Raw genomic sequence first — 20,378 nt, forward strand, 5'->3', positions numbered from 1 at the left:
CTTTCCGCTTGCCTTTTCACTCTTCCTGTCGAGGATTTTTTTATTCCTGACACTAAAAGTCCTTCACCTCTGACTCTCACCCAGTAAATTTCCTTCCCTTTCCAACCCTCTTCATCTCACTGTATTTCCCGTTGCCTCCCTCCATCACTCAAAGCAGAAGTCTTCTCTTCTCTCTGACCCCTGAAGAAAGGGATTTTTTTAGTATCCCTTCAAGCTGCTTCCTCCGTAATGTGCATCGTGTCTCTGTTTTTCCATTGTGCCTAAGGCGAAATTCATGTTTACAGAAAGGAAAGCGCTGTGTTATTCCAGTCAGTCTTTGCTTGATGTTTTTAATGGTTTTATAATACTTGTTTAATATCCTCTGTGTCTATACTCTGACAGTTTTTAAAGCAAAGTTTTAAAAGTTAAAATAAAATTGGCAAAGTTTTCCAAATATTTAAATGCTTCTTTCTGGACGTCTTTCCAGCCCAGCTTTGTTCTCCCACTCCTCCTGTCGAAGGTAGACCAGAGGTCATTCCTTTGCTCCAGCGTTCCCAGCAGTCGATGACTTCTCTTTCTCCTTCTGTTTCTTTCTACCTCTTCCATTGCTTGAAACTCAGTCCAAGGGTTGCGCGCCTCAGAGTTGGAGTCCTTCTAAACTTCCAGTTCTTGTAGCAGTTAGACCAGAAATATCCCACCCTCCACTGTTCCTCCTCTCACTCCCTTTCTTTTCTCCCTTTGCTCAACAGTTGCTATTTTTTTCCCTTGAAAAGTTGCATTGTTTCTCCACAGTGGGTGCCAGCATCCTGCCTGTAAGCTTAGCTTTCATCTACCAACGCATAGCTTCTAAAATAGCTGCTACTCCACCTCGGTCAATAATGATGTAGGCAGGGCAGAGCACATATATTACTCACTTTGCTCTCTGCACTGACTCATGACAAGGCTGAGAAATAGTTTGACATCTCCATCAGCATCATCGCAGCAGCCGTGACAATAATGCAGTGATCACACGATCCGACAGATCCGAAGCATAAATGTCGTACCTCCCGGGAGCCCGTCCCAAACTTCCAGCCAGTCGTACTTGCAGTCTCCATCTCCACCTGGCAGGGGATCGTTCTCCAGGTCAAAGGTGAGGAAGGTGAGGGTGACATCCATTCTGGGCGGGACAATGATGATGAAGGCGCACTCGAGGTTGTGGGGGTATTTGTCGGGAAATCCCGGGGACTCGACGAGGCCCGAGGGACTGGTAAAGTTACGGGAACAGTCTGAACCTGGGATGAAGACAGAGAAACAAAACGTTGTGTACATTAATCAAAACTTCATGTTAATAGCGGTTAAATGTTGATTTAAATCATTAACTGGAAAAATCTTGGAACAAGATTTGTTTAGAGAAGAATGTCAACGCTCATTACATTTCAAACTAATGACATTACTCCGGGCAGGCACCCAGAGGTGCTGTTTTTAGAGGCGAGCACTTTAAACTCAAATCAGTTTCTCTGTTTCATAACTCCCAGCTCTGCTATCTCAGTTTTATTTAGATACTAAAACATCCACTTCACATAATATATGTCTATGATTGGGGCTACAGAGTGTCAATGAGTGTGCTTAAGTAGCTCGAGTTCACATAAAGGCCAATCTCATGGACAGACACAGGCTGATGGTTTCACAGAGGACAAAGCTGTAAGATAACAGACGGCTAATTTCTTTGTTTGTTTTTCCAGCTCAAAAAAACAAACACAAAAAGTCAACTCATATTAAATATTGCCTTTCTAAGGTGGTAAATCCCCAACTTTTCCACGTTGTGCAAGACCACAAAAAAAGCACTAATATTCTGCACCGAATGCCAAGTTTCAGTATGCAGAAAGAAAAGGATCGGCCCACGTTTTAAGTGCACTTAAGCCAGACTTTCTATTGCTGACAATTCCTGGGAAAAAGCACAGAGAGTTTCAAACCCGCTGCAATCTTTAAGAAAAATTAGCAACACTGGAGATGTTACGAGACAAACAGAATAAGAGGAGTGAGAGAGACAGACGGTCTGCTGACGGTGTCATGGACGGGTGGTCCAGCAGTTAAGAGGAGCTTTAGACATCATAATACATGCACACAGTCACGCACACATAAACATGCTGTGACAGGGCGGTGTTACCCTCTCTATTAATGCACGCACACAGTGTGCTTGCACCAACTGGACCATTATTCCAGGCCACCCAGCCATAAGACCAAACACTGTCTAAGCCTCTTAGGGTAACTCATGTCTCTCATGAGTTAATGAAGAGAAGTTAGCAGACACTAAAACACTGTGAGCTCTGTGGCACTGTAAAAATGAACCTAAACTACGTGTGTTTGCAACAACCTGTACAATAGACACGTTTCAGCTGAATTCTTTAGTGCTAACAGCTTGTGTTTTATGCTTTTCACAGCAACCCAACGGGTTTTTGGAGCTTTAAGTCTGTTTCATTCTGACTTACATGCATAACTAAACAGATGGCGTGCACTCAAAAAAAATTCACCCTAAATAAACATGAAGCAACATTTTTGAGTAAAATCCAAAATATATAAATATATAAAATCAAAGGTTTATGTGATTAAATGCTTAATCTTTAAGGAAAATGTGTTTGGTATAAACTGAATGTATATTTTATCTGATCAAATGACATTAAAGGTGACATTTTACTTTGTACTTGTGTTACAAAATTACATGGAAGCTGCAAAAATGTTTCTAAATGTATCAAAGTACTGTGGATAAACAGACCCGCTGTAATGGATCACTGCAGCTAATAGTGAGCGTAAGTCAGCGTGTAAAGGAAATTTGAATGACTAAAGACGAGTAGACATTTTAACCAAATGTTTCTGCTGATCATAGTCGACACTCGGCCCTGATGACACGCACACGAACACTTCAGACACCACAGATGCTTAGTTGTTCTTACAGCATCGTCCACATGGCCACAACGATCGCTCATCGTAGCTTTCTATATTTGCGAATGAACAAAATACAACACATGTCTCTGTCTCCTCCCTGCTTTTTTTCAGTCTGTGGAATTTCACTCAGCAAATGCATAAATCTGCCGGGACATGTGACTGATTTATGCCAGCTCCGATAAACCAAAGCATCGTCTGTGGACTTTTCTCACATTCTGCTTTGTTTACCGAATGTCTCCTTTATTTCTGGCATCATTAATTTTCCACAACGTCATCTATCTTTAGTTTGATAAAGATGGCCTGCATGCATATATCCCAGTTCTTCCTCTTCCTCCCTGGTCTATTTTTCTTGTTATTGTGACCTTTTCCCTCGTGCGGTGACCTCAGATGCGAGCAAACACACGCTCACCCAGAGACAAACACTGTCGCTCGTTGCGTCTGGCCCCCCTGCAGAGTCCATCACTGAATAGCGCGAGCCCGTGTGACTATTAGTGCGAGTGCCCGCGCATGTGTAGAGTAAACGCCTGACCAGTTTTCTGCCCGCAGTGATTTTTTCCCCTTTCATTACTTCACGTTAGTGGACTCTGCAAAAACACTTGTGCCCTCCTTTCTCCCATCTTCCTCCAGTCTGTCCCGTCTCGCTCTCTACCTCCACCTTCTCCGATTTCCTTTTGTGTTCACCTTCCTTCCCATCTGTTTGAAGCGGGTAGGTGTGAAAGAAACACGTGTTTAACTTGTAAGGGTTGGGGAACTGCGGTTAGCGTGCCGTGTGTGTGTCTGCATGAGGGTGTGTGTGTGTTGCTGGGTAGATTTGTTGATGGTGCTTAAGGCTCGCAAGGCACTGAGAGATAGGACCAACTTTCTCAGTGTGTGTTTTAAAATTATAAGCTTGTGAGTGCATGTAAACACTTTTATCTAAAATGTGAACATAAAATATAATTCCCATAAAAATCTGCACGTTTGTTTATGTGAAGCTCTACTTTTATTCAAGCTCCTTTCCAAGCCTTCACCAGGCTCTCGGGCTCTCCTTTCATCAATCTCTAACAAACACACACACGTCCACATGCAGAGCAGATTTACTGTAACATACACACACTGAAAGGCGACCACACACAGTTTAACAGCTCCAGCGCACCCGCAGCCTTGCTTTCCATATGTGTTTGGATTCCACTGCAGCGTTGTTTAAGTTGGAGGCTGGTGGCGCTGAAACTCTGACATTACATTTGAGCCTCTGTCACTCCATCACTGAGGATTTCTCTTTATAAACTCACTCTGACATGAAAACTAACTGCCATCCCTGTAGTCCTCCCACTCCAGTTTACTAAAAGTTCAAAACACTGTGATTCTTCAGTGATGTGTAACGGAGTGAAACATTGGAAATTTGATATTTGCATCTGTTTTGGAGCTGAAACTCTGCAGATAAGTGAAAGATTCCTAATTAACTGTAAATTTATTGAATATTTTAAAGACAATTCTGCTCTTTGTTGCACTCCTTTAAGCTCGGGGCACCTTTTGCTTGTTGCTAGGTCAGATCTGGATCCACTTTCTTCAATAAAATTCAGCGACGGCAGGAGGGAGCAACGTGATTGGTTTAACAGTCTAATGAACTGACTCGATGGGTAGCTGGACAGAGGCAGAGAGGAAGTGCCTGAAGCCATTAGGCAGAAAGGAAACAACAGCGGTAATCGGAAGGATCGTCACGACAGCTTCCACATTACACGCCTAGTGCATGTATAGAGAGAGGTGGCTGAGTGTGCGCAAGTGTGGGAAGGTGTGCGTGGGTATTACTCACAGAAATTGTTTTGCTCAGTTTCAATCACTTCACATTTAGGTCAGAAACTGTTGCCCACGAGGTCGCGTTTTTAACTCAGTGTGAGCGTTCGGTTTTGGGTTAGTGTTAAAGGTTTAAGGTTAGGCTCGGCTGAAGTTCAGGCCAGGGTGCGTCTACACTATTAATTAGTGAAATGTCCACTAATGCAAAGATAAGCAGTGTGTGTGTGTGTGTGTGTGTATGTGTGTGTGTGTGTGTGTGTGTGTGTGTGTGTGTGTGTGTGTGTGTGTGTGTCTGTGTGTGTGTGTGTGTGTGTGTGTGTGTGTGTGTGTGTGTGTGTATTAACATCTCCATGCAGACACGCAAGCTGCCCTGCATTTGTGAGTAACCCTTCAGCCTGCATCACTGAATTCGTGTGTGTGTGGTGAGTTCTGGGTCACAATAACAGCTGGGGGCACACTGCCTAGACAGTGAAATTTGATTGGTCGGCTGTGTTTCCATTGGCTGGAATTTTACTACAATCTCCATAGCAACAGGGCTGTAAACAATAACAACAGTAGCACATCATTTTGTTTTGACATTTCCGTTGTTTATATTTTATGTCTGTTTATGTGCTTCGACTTTAATGGCGGCTACTGGCGTGCACGCGTGAGCCTTCCATGTTCGTGTACATGTATGTGTGAATGCATTACATGTGCCTGTGTTCTCCATGCAAACCTACTCCTCACTCCATAACACACCCCAGTAACAGGAAGGGTTTGCAGCCAAGGCGTCCTCTAAATGTTCAGCCAAGCGAGTTAAGGCATTGAAATGCTAACAATCCAACAACACAGGGCACTGAAACTGAGCGAATCACTGAACTTTCTTATAACAAAGACTTCAGTGTGAGCTTCAGATTCACAAAGAATTTTTTTTTGAATTGGAAAGATTCAGTTTAATTTAATTTTAAACTTTATGCTCCTGAGAAATCAAGCCTTCCTCTTCCAAGAAACAGCAGGGCTCTCACCCCAGTAAACAGTGTCTCGGTGCAACGATGTTTACTGCTACTGGAGGAAAAACAGGACAGAAGAAATCAAATAAAATGAGAGAAAGGTCAACGAAGTGAACGGATGAATTACATCAAAGCAAAAAATAGTCATAAATTCAAATTTTGGAACAATTTAAAAGAAGAAGAGCTGTGGTGAATATTTTTTTTTAAAAAGAGGACAATGCATAAACTTAAAGCTCTTCTCAAGAAGTTTCTGTCTTGTTTTGTTCCACATATTTTTGTGCCAAGCAGTGAGACTATATTTACCCGTAAGTGGAGGCCGTGAAAATGCAGGAAAAGAGGAGAAGAGAAGCTTTTTCATCTTTCTTTTTCATTGAACAGAACTGAATGTGCAGGTGCCAAAAACAGATATAAATTTAGATGGTTCTCCATGAGGGTATACAGATTGTCTAGCATACACTCACACACAAAATCGAGTCATCCACACAACCAGACGCTCAGTTGCACCTTCCAGGATAACAAGATCTTGTTAGCCGTATGACAACAGCTTGAATTTTCCAAATGGCTCCATCATTACTGCCAGAAAAGGCTGGACACACACACACACACACACACAAACTAAGAAAAGTCCTGTAGAGGATTCATAGGAGTTGGATTTAAGTGGTTACATATTAAAATTTGATAAGTAGAATGAGTTAAAAGTATTTCTCATATCTCAAATAAAACGTTTGACCATTTAAACACAATAAATGTGTGATTGTAGTTATGGCTAAATACCCAAACAAGGTATTTGTAATGTTTTAATGTCAGCCTAACTGCACACATCATCAGCATTTCCAAACCACAAATGGCAGAAACTGAGAAATGCGATGAACAAAAAATGCTTTTCTTGCTCATTAAGCTGCACATTACATACATTTTACTGAATGAACTACAGTAATGTGTTGGAATTATGGAGTTAAGATTAAAAAGAGACACAAACGAGTGTTTACACGCAAAGAAAAAGAGAAATGACTTGATGATAAATTCAAAACAAAGTGACTGATTCACAAATCTGCCTTTCTCTTTTTTTTTGTCGCTCTCTATTTCTCCCTCGGGTGCTTGAGTGTGAACGCTGACACTCATGTTCATCAGGTGGACTCTGTCTTGTGTAACAGTCACACACACACACACACACACACACACACACACACACACACACACACACACACACACACACACACATGCACGCACACACACACACACACATGCACGCACGCACGGAGGGAAAGACAAGAAATCCCAAAACGCTGGTGCCAGCAAGTGAGAAACACCAACAAGCACACGTGTTGTGTTAGTAACCTCAGCCCTCTGTGTGTGTGCATGTGTGTGTTTGTGTGTCTCAGGGGAGCAGGGCTCAGGACTCAATTAAGCAGGCATGTGTGGAATGCTTTCAGGGGGAACGGGACAAGATGGCCATGGGGCCGACGCTACGCGCCTCTCTGTCTCGCATGCCCTTGATCTCAATTGGTCTCGCTTTGGCTGACCCGTAGCAGCGTGAAGGGGAGCCGTGTCGGATACACACACTTCTACACACACACAAAGTGCCATGAAGGGAAGAGATGTCTTGCCTGGACAGACTAAAGAGCTCTCGAGGGTCCTCGGCTGCGTCTCTTGTGGTTTTCGCTCTGTCTCCATTGACACCAGGGAGATAAACGAGTCTTGGTCGCCTAATGAAGCATGTTCAATCCTCTGCTAGCTTGTAATACAGTTACTAATAGCCTATTCATGGGTGCAGTTCTTATAAAATCCTGTTCACTCACTGTTAAGGCTGCCCGCGTGTGCGGGTCATTTACAGTGATAATGTCCTTTTTGGGAGTGCTGGATAGACTTTATGGGTGCCGATGAAGAGGGCTTTGTCAGCCGTACAACAGTGTCGTACTGGGGTTGTCCTGGCAGTTTAAATTCTAATTTAATAAATGTCATTACAGGTTATTAAGCTTGAGTCTGCAATCCGTGTCACCTGGGCTGGAGCCTATCGCAGCCAACACAGGGGGAGAGGCTGGAGGATGACAAAGGCAGGCATCCACACAAGTCAGAAAAAAGTATGTTGAGTGACTGTGGCTCAGGTGATAGAGCGGGTCACCCACCAATCAGAAGGTCAGTGGCCCCCTGTCTCCTCCACTCTGCTGGTTAAAATACTGAACCCCACGTTGCCCCGATGCATTGTGGGATGGGGTGTACTTGCAGGGACTCCATCAGTACCAGTCCGTGTCATCGTGTCTTTGGGCTGCTGGACGAAACTGGAGCAGCCTGGCTTAGGTAGAGCATGCAAACTCCACACAGAAGCACAAATGTGCTAACCACATCCGCCCATGATTCAACCACTGAATACAAACTGTTCAGTATCAAAGGATCTTTATTCTCTTTATATATATATATATTAAAAAAAAGAGCAGCGTAAGTGAAAACTTACCAGTTTTGAAGATTTCATAGCGGAGCGAGAACCCCGCCCCCTGGTGGGCGTAGTCTGACACAAACTTGATGTGGAGCGCAGGCCCTGAGGATATGATCGGCGGGGGGGCGATGTTGCTGCAGTGCTTCCCCAGTAGGTCAGCTGACTCTGAGTTCCCGTCATGGATCTCTACATAGTCATACCTGCGACACACAAACACACCTCACTAAACACCTGGGCAGAATTTCCAGTGGCGATTCAGAGCTCGGTCGCAGGCAGAAACACACATTCACCAATCACGTTCAGCCTAAAATACACGAGTATATTCGAGAACATCTGAAAGCATTACATTAGTAGACTGATGAGGTGTTTAGAGGAGGAAAGGAAATGATGGTTCAATTACAGGAAGAGAAAACTGTTAAATTCCCCACAAGCTGCTTTTACTCTGATCTTATTAGTTTCTTCTCCTTTCTTTTTTATTTGGCAGGCATCACATTGGATTTGACTGTAAAAAGGAAGCAAAGAGCAGATTGTTTGCATCTATAAGGGGCTAGAGGGACTTCTGAAAGCACAGTTACTATCAGCGGCGGCATGGGTGTCATCGCGATTCAAATAAATACAGCAGAAGAAGCTGGCAGTTCACATATGGTGCGAGATGAAAAGCACCACCTGCGTGAAGCAAAATAGAAAAAGAAACCTTTTTAAGATTCTGTAACCGACTGATCACAGACTCCAACAGCTGAGCTTCGTGGTTTGCAGAATATAAGTACAAACAAAAGGAACGTGTGAGTAATATGGCGAGCACTCTTTTATTCTGCATGATGTCACACACAATGCAGTTTAGAAATCCCCACAAACAGATTCCCACTTTCACACAATATATTTACAAGTTTGATGGCTTTCAAAGCACAAAACAACGCAGCACTTAAACAGCGATCGATCTGTTTCCCATAAATCACAAGATTTCTGGTTAAAGGGTCAAAGTCACAAACGTACACAAAAGCCAAACTGTTTGAACCGCGAACGGACACGAGGCCCTCTGATGGTACAAATTGACTAATGTGGACCGAATGACTCTGGTTTACGTCTCGCAGAAATGTGAGTGGATCGTGTTTGTTGCTCGGCTTGTTTTCAAAGACAAATCCACATTTTCAAAAGGATTTAGGTCATGTCTGTGCTGTTCCCTCCGGCTGTGTTAAATCCTTATGTTTAAATAAGACAGGAAGCACTGCGATACACAATTAACTACAAATAATCAAGATGATCAACAACTAAATGAAAGTTTCCTTGTTTTTTCATATCTGGTACTTTTTAATAGCGCTGTCTCCGAATTTCACGGTTATTTTCAATATTACACATTTATTTGCTACAGATCAGCAGACGGGTGCGAGCAAATGTTTTTTCCTCTGTAAAACGCTAGTACTGACTGCACATCTATTTTTATTCTTTTTTCTTTCATGTTTTCTGAGCACAAATGTTACGGCCCATCTCCGGAGCGGCAGCAGGAGCGTTGCCTCTGTGTCTGAATACCAGAGACACACCTGCCTGGCTCTAAAATAGCTTCCTCAATAGAATTTCCTCCAGCAGCTAATTTTCTTACAGCAAAACAAAACTCTGGCTGACCTCCCCCTGTAGATGTTTGTCCATCACATCGCCTACTTCTGACCACATGAGTCACATGAATTGCTTCAACACTGAGCTTTCAACATTTTTCTAAAGTAATCAAATGGACACGCTTCCATTTACCCTGGAGTCTAAAAGGTTTATACATTTAAATACTTTACAGTGGAAACAGAAAACCTCCCAGTGAGACAGTGGATTAATGGATCATTTACCACTGCATATTAAACATGCAGTACAGACATATTAAAGTTAAAAACATATATAAGGCCAGTTGGTCTTTTCAGTATTTGTCAGCATGCATTAGTAATGCGCATTAAAGTTACACTCATGTTGTTACTTTGTTACAAACGTTCCTCAGCGCTCTGCAGGATGCGCACACATCTGCACTAGCGCTATGATCAGCTGATTTCAGTTCCCGTGCAGGGAGGAGTGAAAACTACAGCGTGGTCTACAACTTTTAAGGGGTCATGACGTGAGAATTATTTTTATTTTTATTGTATGAAAGGACAAGAGTGTGATGGTAAAGTGCAAACTGCATCCAAAGACTGGTGTTAAAGCAGAGTGTATGCAGACCCCAGCATAGCAGCCAGAGCCTGTAATTAAACAGGTAACGACGGCAGTGCTGAGCCGCCACACTCAGCGCTGAAGTCTCCATTACAGCCTGTAAATGCTTCTGCAATAGAAATGCAACGACCCTAAAAGAAAACACTAGAAGAAAATTCATGTCCTCAGAAGGATAGGGATTCGTGTTGGTGTGTCGGACTGTAGCCTAAGGTTTATATTGTTAACTTCATATGCTATAGTGCATTACAGGCCATGGTATGGAGTAATGTCACGTAATGTAACAGAGTACTTTTTCCAGGAATAAAAATCCATAAGCTTTATTAAGAAAAACTCCGATGCTGGCCATGAATGCTGCTGTTTGTGGACAAAGAGGCCAAAACACATTCACAGATAGATGTTTTTTGTCATTTAGAAGGATAGTGATAACTCTACAAAAACTATTCAGCCCAGACTCTAAACCTCATAATGAGGTGCCAGGATTTAAGAGAGACACGACCTCTGTGGTCGAAAAATGTGTGACAACGTGACAAAAACTCCAGTTCGCCAAATGGGCACTCGGGGCCGGCTCCATGCACTCCCATGTTAAAATACTCCACTTTAGAGGAGAAAGGCCTACAGACTGATACAAAAACATGACTGTGTCTGAGGTTAAGTGTACTCACAGCATGTCCAAACAGTCTCTGCAATCCCATCCATCCATTTTCTTCCACTCATCTCTTAAACTGCAATTCCAGTGATTTAATACTATGTTACTTAGCCCTAATTAACAACTACAATGTTAATTAGGGCTAGCACTCATACAATGTATAAATGTGATAAATGAACCTGATAAATAAGCACTTCCCTCATCCGAATATGATTACTTCTGGTTCCAAATTTAAAACAAATACTAAAATAAATGCTAAAAGCTTCCAAACAGGGGTTTGCTAGCCTACAGGTGAAGTCAAGGTGGCGGTGTCCATCTTTTAAGTACAGTTTATGCCTTTAACTCTAGTCAGCGCCTTCTAGTTTGTGCTCCTTCTCATTACTTGACACATCCTGCCATAGTAATAGGTGGTACATTTTTTTTACAGAGTAACATTTTCAGCATGTTATACTCTCAGCGAGCATTTTCCAACATGTTCATTCGCCATAACGTTTGCCTTGTACAATAAACCCCACGAACAATAGCGATGAAGAGCAGTGTGTGAGCGTGCAGTCTGACAGGTGAGCCACCTCCCAACATAATGAGGGTCACAGACCTCCCACTCTCCCATCATGCTTTGTGAGGAACTAACACAGTTATGACGCGAGCTGTCAGCGCACTGCGAGCATGTGTGCGTGCATCTGTGTGTGTGGATGTGCGCGCACGTGTACGTGTCAGAGTTCCTGTCATATTTCCCCAAAAGAACGCCTCATTGTGGTGACAGTTTCCTCCTCCCCTCTCTAGCACTGACAACTTTGTCTAACAGTTACTCACACCAGCACAAGATCTCCTTTTCTCTCTTTGTTCTGGCCTGCGCTGTTTCTAGTGATTTCTATTCTTTTCTTTCTACTGTCATTCTTTCCTCTCTTCCTCTGCGTGGCTTGTTTTAATGTTGTCAGGCACATAACCAGTGGCTAAGAGCCAGTGTGTGGGTAAGAGAGAAGAAGCAGAGATGGTGAAGAAGGATTAGGAGAGCTTTTACATGTTTTAATGTTTAACTCCGCTTCATTAATTGTACTTATAGGGGAAAAACATGAGATTACGAGCGAGATACATAGGCAGGTGGCAAAAAAACAAAACAAAAAAAACAAGATGATAATTTTTCCGAGGCCCAGCTGTCCTCGAGCCGGCATTATCCACTTTTGGAAAGCATTTTGGAAAAAGCTCAGTTTTCAGGTGTAGAAGCAGGGTCAAAACGAAGAGGAGAAGATTTGAGATTTAGCCGGTGCAGCGTGGATGTAGTCTGGGAGGGAACATGACACTGCATTCACTCTGCCAGCTCCACACCTAAGACAGACAGAGACAGGTGTGCTTCGTGCCAGCCGTCCTCCCTCCAGCTCTGTACTTACACGACTACTACACGCTCGCATGAGACCTGCTTCCATGCACATGTAAACACATGTACACACACAGAGCCTGTGGCCATGCACACTGATCTATAGAAGGGTTCCCAATCTGTCTGTGTGTAGGAGGTTCACAGCTTCTAACAAACTGTTTAATCTTACCCCATCACCCCAATACATTTCACTGCAGGCCAATCAGTGATGTACTGAGACTTGCCACGGGGAATAACACGAACCCCAAATGTGCTTCTCCCACACTTCTCCCTAAAATGTATTTGTTAACGAGCTGTTTGCATAACATGGGAGGGAACACTGGAAACCAGGACAAGTGAGGATTGTGAGCACAAATTGAGCTGTGAAAGAAGGCCTTAAACCACCTCTAACATTTGACATTCTGAGAGATTTGTGTGCCTGCGCTTGTTTGTGTTTTGGGGATGTTTCAGAAACGAGAGAAGCCAAGGCTTTTCCAAAGCCTGCCTGCCGGGAAGCAAGCGAAAGATTTGGATACAGATGAACTTCCACCCCTGATTCTTTTAATTGCCTTCCACACATTCCCTCTTTTTGGGTTGGGAGTTGTCTTCTTACACCTGCACGTTTCTTTCAAACATCAGGGGCGCCCTTACAGGCAGACGGAGCGTCTGTGCAGCACACACGGCCGGTGACAACAAAGAGAGCTGAAGCCGGGCCAGGTGGGCGTTTAAGTGTGACAGGATTTTCGCGGAGAGGGAACAGAGAGGACAAACGCCTGTTAAAGCGTTGGTGCAAATTCAATCTATTAAATGTTTTTTGGGGGGATGATATGTTAGCTTGATAGGCTTCTGAGAAAGTTTTTAAGGGAAATGACATTAACTTCATATTCAAGAAATTCACACGTGCATGCATGCAGACACACTTTGCAGCTTTAGTCATGTGAACATTGCAACGGACTTTAAGCTAAGCTAAACATATCGGTGATATTTTAAAGTGGTTCAAAAGGAAGTGAATAAAACTATCGACTCACTGTCAAGACAAGAAATAATTATAGGTTTGGTGGTTTTAGCAAGCCCCTGGGAATCACAAGTGCTTCTTGCAACAGCGCATGTCCACAGCCTGGTATGCTTAGAGTGTTTTGCTCTCTATAGCCACTTTACCCCTTCATAGTAGCTCTCCATGGGCTGTACTTTTATCAAAGTTAAGAGCATGGCTGCTTTGGCTGGCTGCTGGATGCTGACACAGTAGCTGTCTGCTGTGCTTTACCCTCGCTGACCTGCACCTTCCAGCCACGTTTGTGGTTTATTATCTTTTTAAAGCATTTTCAACACAAATCTTAAATAATGCAGTTTGTTGTGTGTTTCATTGTACTAACGGACTTTCAATAAAACCTGTGCCATGCTTTCATTTCCATGATACTCAGCAGGAATTAGCAGCTGTGTAACGCACTCATACAGTGTATGGATGTTCCTTTTTAACCAAGCATGCTAATAAGTTAATGCTCCACCATTTCCAATAAATATGTTTACTCCGGAATAAAAAGATGAGATTGAAGGACAGTGAACGGGCCCAGGATCAGATCCCAGCGTGCCGAGGAAGGTCCGGTTCGTTGGAACCAGCTGCCCGCTGACCTGAGATCAGTTACATCTGTGCCAACATTCAAAAACAAACTCAAACCCTGTTTGTTCACACAGGTCTGCACTCAGTAGCTGTGTGTGTGTGCGCTTGTGGTTTTCACCACCTACACCTACACACCCGAAGTCAAGGCTTCAAAATGTGAATGCAAAAACCAAAAGATGGTGCTGCAGCTGCTCCGCCCATCTTTTTTATACAGTCTGAGGCTAAATGTCGAAACGAAGTATTTGTAAAGCGTTCACAGAACGAAGGAAAAGATCATGTAGCTCTCCCACTTATTTCTTATTCGAAATATTCACAGCTGATTGTTGTGGCTCCCTGCTGTGTGTATACCTGTGTGTATACCTCTGTGTATACCTGTGTGTATACCTCTGTGTATACCTCTGTGCATACCTGTGTGTATACCTGTGTGTATACCTCTGTGTATACCTGTGTGTATACCTGTGTGTATACCTGTGTGTATACCTGTGTGTATACCTGTGTGTATACCTGTGTGTATACCTGTGTGTATACCTCTGTGTATACCTGTGTGTATACCTCTGTGTATACCTGTGTGTATACCTGTGTGTATACCTGTGTGTATACCTCTGTGTATACCTGTGTGTATACCTCTGTGTATACCTGTGTGTATACCTGTGGAAACGTAAAGCAGCAGTGAGTTTGTCACCAAAGCCGTTACCAGAGAGTAAGGAGGATGACTGACTTCACTGATATCATGTAATAGTACTGTTACTGCAGACAGCTGGACAGTGTGAGTTTGTGTGTATGTATATAAGTGCGGATGTGTATGTGTCCACCAGTAGTCTCCACGACAACCAATCGATTCCTCATTATGGCTTTAACACACATTGATCAGGCTCAGTCCTTCACTACTGCACGCACACACACACACACACACACACACACACACACACACACACACACACACACACACACACACACACACACACACACGATTAGCAGGGACACCTTCAGGGCACCGGGGAGTGTCTGTAAATCAGAGCACTGATATTATCATTATTACCTACCCTACCTTGAGGCGTGTGTATGTGTGTGTGCGTGCTTGTGTGTGCATGTGTTCATGTGCGTTTCCTAAAATCACTACCTCGGAGCTCAACAAATCTTCTAATTTCTCTTTCTGTAACATCAGGTCACTCAAGCAGTGGAGGATAACTTAATCCTACCTTCCACTGGGGTTGAAGTGTCTGCTTATTAGTTCTGCACTGGTTATGTACTCGAGGCATTTTCTCTAGTTTGGAGAAGAATAACCTGAGAAAGCAACACTTTGACACTTTAAATCCTTGTTGTTTCTGGTTTCTTACTTTTATAGAATCTGAGGTTTGAGAATCGAGAAAAGATCACATGGAAACATTTGAAGAGACAAAACTAAACGGAGGAAGTCTCATTAGTTTGTGACTGTGAGGCTTCACGCTGCACACACTCTGTGTGGACTGAGCTCGTGACAAAACATTTATGTAGGTCTCGTCAACTGGCTGCGTTGCTCACCATCCAGATGTGCTGCCCTGCATCGAGTCAGCACGTGAACGTCATTTTAGCACAAATAGGGCCCTATACAGGAGCTGTAAGTAACTGCAGATGTTGTTTATTGCTTCAGCATATAGAAGCTGTTGTTATTTGGTTGAGTGGCAGATGAGGGATGAACAAACTACTATGCAGCAACAACAACGAGACCCCTCTCTCTACAAATAAATTGGCAGCATGGCCGTGATCCAACCTGCAGGGGAGGAAGACATCCGCCTGAAGGTAGTTTTCCCGTCTCAAAAGCAGGTAAATAAACTCAAACTATGTGTCGTGGCACAGATTCAGGCTCGGAGAAGAACCGTCAGCTCGTGTGTGTTGGGATACTTGTCTGGACGTTGACTCTCCTGCTTGTAGTGACTGTGATGTTAATTCAAACTTGCAGGCAGCTGCTAAATGCCCACAGCTGGTAATTGAACAGCCACTGTCACTCCATATGTTCTTCCTCCCTCTGTCATATAGGCTTTTCATCTCTCTTCCCACCTTTCTCTTTCTGCCATCCTGCCCTCAGGCTAGTGTCACATCACATCACTCTCCCTTTACTTCGTCTCTTGGTCGCGTCGCTGGGACTTTTGCTCACCAGACAGGTGTGTGTGTGACAAAATAACAGTATCACAATACTACTGATTTAGCAATGTTTGTATTTGATACACCTCAGATTGAAGTGAAGAGAAGAGAAGAGAAGAGAAGAGAAGAGAAGAGAAGAGAAGAGAAGAGAAGAGAAGAGAAGAGAAGAGAAGAGAAAAGCTAGCGTGAAGTGAAATGATTGATTGAGGCAGAGTACAAAGACAAGGTCTAAATCATTAGTGAAAGCATTAATGTCGGCTGGTGCTTCTCTGTCATATAAATCACTTTTTAACTCACTGCTTTACTTCGTGCTTATTGTTTAAGCCATGCAGCCGTGAAAACGGTGATGTGACTGTCTGCCTTTTACACGCTATAAGGGTTTATTCTAGAGCCAGAATCCACTCCCAGCATCTGCTTCTGCTCCTTATGCAGGTTTATGGAAGCCTCATGCTGCATGTCATTTCAATATTAGCAGATAGCATCTTAACAGGGTGTGGTCCCGCTGAATAAGAGGAGGCTGACTTAGAAAAGGAATTGAAGTGATGTATAGGCACGAATCATGAATAAGAGAGAGCAGATGCATTTAAAGCATTTAAAGGAAGTGTATGTTTTCTGATATGCGATGCTCAATAATGATTTGGTTTAGGAGGGACAAAAAGAGGAGAAATTAGCTGGAAACAGAGAGAGGAGACTGGAGAAGATGAACCCAAAAGGAGAGAAGAGGATAGGTAAATGGAGGTGGATAAAAGATGATAGATGGGGTCTACTGGACGGCAGTGTGAGGGTGGGAGGGGCAAGGAAGGGTGAGATGAATAGTGCGAAGGGAACGGGAAAAGGGCCAGACGGGAAGAGGAGAGGAGGGAGCTGTCAGGATGATTTGAGTTTGCCCCCAATGGACCCTGACGCTGCACTTTTCAGTATGTGTGTGTGTGTCTGTGTGTGTGTTCATTCCAAAATAGAGATCTTGCTTTCAGCGACAGAGCAGTGCAGTGAGCTTACAGGAAGCTCTGAAGCAGTGAACCAGCTGTTGTCTCATACGGTAAACTTCAGGAAGCATCTCTTTGAAACTCTACCTGACAATCCCAGAAGTTTCACATCAATCCAGAGAAGCGCTTTACCTGGATTTCACAAATACTGTGAACACTCACACAGAATATATTTAGGTTACAATCAGGTTGAAGAACTAGAGCCAAAAACCTGGGAGAGAGCTGGACTTCTGTACCATCGTTTGCCTGGTGCTCAACACTTTTTCATAAATCTGTTAGGCTTTAAAAAACTTCCCTCTAAATTTTCTAACATTCAGCTGAAGGAGAAACCTAGTGTGGTGATTTCTGATGGTCACGCTCATCTTCATGCTATATTCTGAGGCTGGGTTTGAACTCCCTCCTAGATATTTTCCATTCATTACAAAACTATTTTTGTGTCCGACCAAGCACAACGCTCAGAATGTCTTCCAGGAGAGACACATATCCAAGCAGCATTGTTTCCCATCGCCCTCTGGGACAGCTGGCATTTCAGTTTTGAGCAATTATAAACCTATTTGATTTCCTGAGTGCTTCATACTGCACTGTTGGGTGTGCTGAATAACAGCGACACCAAGCATGCGTGCCTCTAAGGTGAAATAAAGCAGAACATTTTCATCTCAGGGCAGCGAGTGCTGTTGTTCTATGAGAGGTCGATGGCAACGCAGATGAAGACCGCAGTCGTTTGAAATGCCTCTGAGGCCATCCGTCATCAGTGCTGGTGACGGAGCAAATCGTGGGTTTGTCACCTGGGAGACTACGGTTCGGTAAAAAGCTGTGATTTTGGTTAAACATACCACAAACGTTTAAAAGTGTCTTATATGTTCCCTCGAGTATCCTTTTATCTTTTTCAAATATTCCTAATTGCTTTTTTATGCGAAGGTAAGAGAGAAACAGTATCTCCTGTATGCTTAGACTTGACAATAAAGTCTCGAATTGTTATAAATGAGTAAATGTAACAAACTGGAAATGACTTTCTTAAATAATTGAATATGAAATATCTTTCATCATCTATACAAGCTACATAAAGAGACACAAATAGCTACAGTTTCAGTCAGATTATCGAGTTCAGACTGACTTAAAAATACACACAGGTATAACAAATACAGCAGACTTACATGGACATACATGTTACCACGGTGATGGTCACGTGATGCAAAAAGGGAAGCCATGTTGATTCACGGAGTTCCCGATGTTCCTGTCGTTCCTTTTCATCTCCCCGAGTCCCCTCAGCTGTTTCCCTGCACTTAAATTACTGCTGTACATGAATCTTAATGAAAACATCTCTCTTTGTTCTGGCTTCCACTCCATCGATTTTCTCTGCAGAGCCACCCGAGTGCTTGACAAAATGTGATGCATTATAGATTACAGATTCCCATCTTAAATTGCAATCAGGCCCATAATAGATGAGATTGCTTCATCGTAGTGACATAATAAAAGAAGTCCTGCCTGGCCGGGCATGCAGATTCATAACCGTGCTGTTGTCGCAGCTCAGTGTTGGTGGAGAGACAGATGCTACTGTACGGCGAGGGGGTTGTTTTAATGATAAAAAGTATGGGAGGAAGCATATGCTTGTTCATAATGTACTCTTTGTCTGTTAACACAGATGACTCCTTTGTCCCAATAATGTGAATGTGTGTGTTTTCGTCCCCACAAACTAAAGATTAATGGCAGTTTTCACTTGCTCAGAGCTGAAAATCTGCACGTCCAAGAAAAGAAACACATTTATAACGTCCTTATGACCAAACAGTGTTAAATGACAGAGACATCAGGGGGCTGTGCTGGTGTTTGTGTGTACACTCCCCCCACAAACACAGACGCACACCGGCAGCCTCTTCTCCTCGGCCTCTTTGCCCTCTGAACCTAACAGCTAAATTTCAGCCTACCGTTACACAAACACACACACACACACACACACACACACACATGCACGTACTCAGTGCCTGCAGACTTAAATAGCCCTGAGTTGTAGGGCACTTGTAAGCTTGAGATGTTACCACCAACAGTGTCTCCCTCTTAATGGCATAATCTGCACGGTGACTTTGCAAAAAAGGTGCTTGTCATCACTGGGAACAACCTGGAGTTATTTAAAGGCAGTGTACAAACACACATGTACACAATCAGAATGCATGCACCACAATAAATAAATCAGCTGCTGGTGTTTCTTGCAGATTTCCTCCTCCTGGGAAACGGCCGGGGTTTAAATGGATGCGAGAAACTCAGAGAGGAAGGGGAAAGGAAGTGCAGATGTAGCAAAGAAGGGAGGATAGATATGTCAGAGAGACAAAACTGAGAGAGAAAGAGCATCTAATGTATCAAAGTGAATGCAGAGTAAAAGTGGAAAAAAAATGTTGGGGGCAGGGAGACAAGAGAGAGAAGTATGCTTTTCATTTCCACAGCACAGCGCGAAAGAAGCAAAACTGAGCAAAGCACAGCGGGCTTTTCAACCTTTCAGCCTCTCAACAAACAGGCAGCCGGTTGAAATATTGATGCTTCAATTCCAACAAAGGAATGTCTGAATGATTTTGGTACATCTGAGTGGGGAAATTCACCTATCTATAATTGATACGGCTGAAATGTTAATAACTGGATGGGAATGCACGGGAACGGAGGCGTAGGCTGAAAAGCGTGCACGTGCGTGCGCGCTCACAGTGGCGGTAACGCCCCAAAGGGTCTCCTCTGCTGTTTGCAGGATGCATTCACTCATGATGTGACAGTAAGCAGTTTCTTTTAAGTCAAAGCGTTGGACAGTTAATACATTCATAACTTGAAGTGAGAACTTTCTATATGACTTTGGCAAATCATTCCCTCTGTACTCAGCTGTTTGCAGCCAAAGTGGAGGTAACAGTAGACTCAAACCCTGGTGGAAGCCTGTTACTCAGCCTGCCTTTATCACTGCTTGCTGTATTTTTATTTCAGACTGTCAAAATGTCCTCGTTCTGTGAGCCTCGGTGTGCAACCGAAGCCAAACAGCCAAAAAACAATGATGGACACCAAATCCTCTAATCTGTGTTAATTCTTCCAAAGTGTGAAAACCATGCTGGAACAGTAAATGTGTTGTAATTAGACCCTGATAATTAGAGACAGGGGACCCAGGGAGGTCCCAGAGTGATTATTATGGGATAGCTAAAGCCAGAGAAACAGGAGGAGAGTGGGCTGAAGTTCACCGAAAACACTCTGCAACTCTCACACAGAGAAAGGCTGGCTCACACAAAAAGCCGTCTGCAAAACTTCTCGTCTTTCCTTAGCTGCGACTTAGCGAGCAGCTTTAAATCTCTTAATCTGCTAGTTTTTACTCCTTTTTTTGGCAAGATATATCAAGTCCTTTGTGCGTTT

The 20,378-nt window shown here is 43.4% G+C and overlaps 1 protein-coding gene across 3 annotated transcripts in view; it reads right to left on the reverse strand.

Moving 5' to 3' along the window:
* LOC101470560 (neuropilin-2) overlaps positions 1-20,378 on the reverse strand; it is a 94,313-nt gene that overhangs the window by 60,991 nt on the left and 12,944 nt on the right. For all 3 annotated transcript variants that reach the window (XM_004566014.5, XM_004566012.5, XM_004566013.4), the window contains exons 3-4: positions 8,116-8,297; positions 1,023-1,250 (exon numbers count right to left, since the gene is read on the reverse strand). In XM_004566014.5, the coding sequence (XP_004566071.1) occupies positions 1,023-1,250; positions 8,116-8,297 (410 nt within the window). The remainder of the gene's footprint in view (positions 1-1,022; positions 1,251-8,115; positions 8,298-20,378) is intronic.

Source organism: Maylandia zebra, linkage group LG16 (genome assembly GCF_041146795.1).
Source record: "Maylandia zebra isolate NMK-2024a linkage group LG16, Mzebra_GT3a, whole genome shotgun sequence".
Taxonomy (NCBI): Eukaryota; Metazoa; Chordata; class Actinopteri; order Cichliformes; family Cichlidae; genus Maylandia; species Maylandia zebra.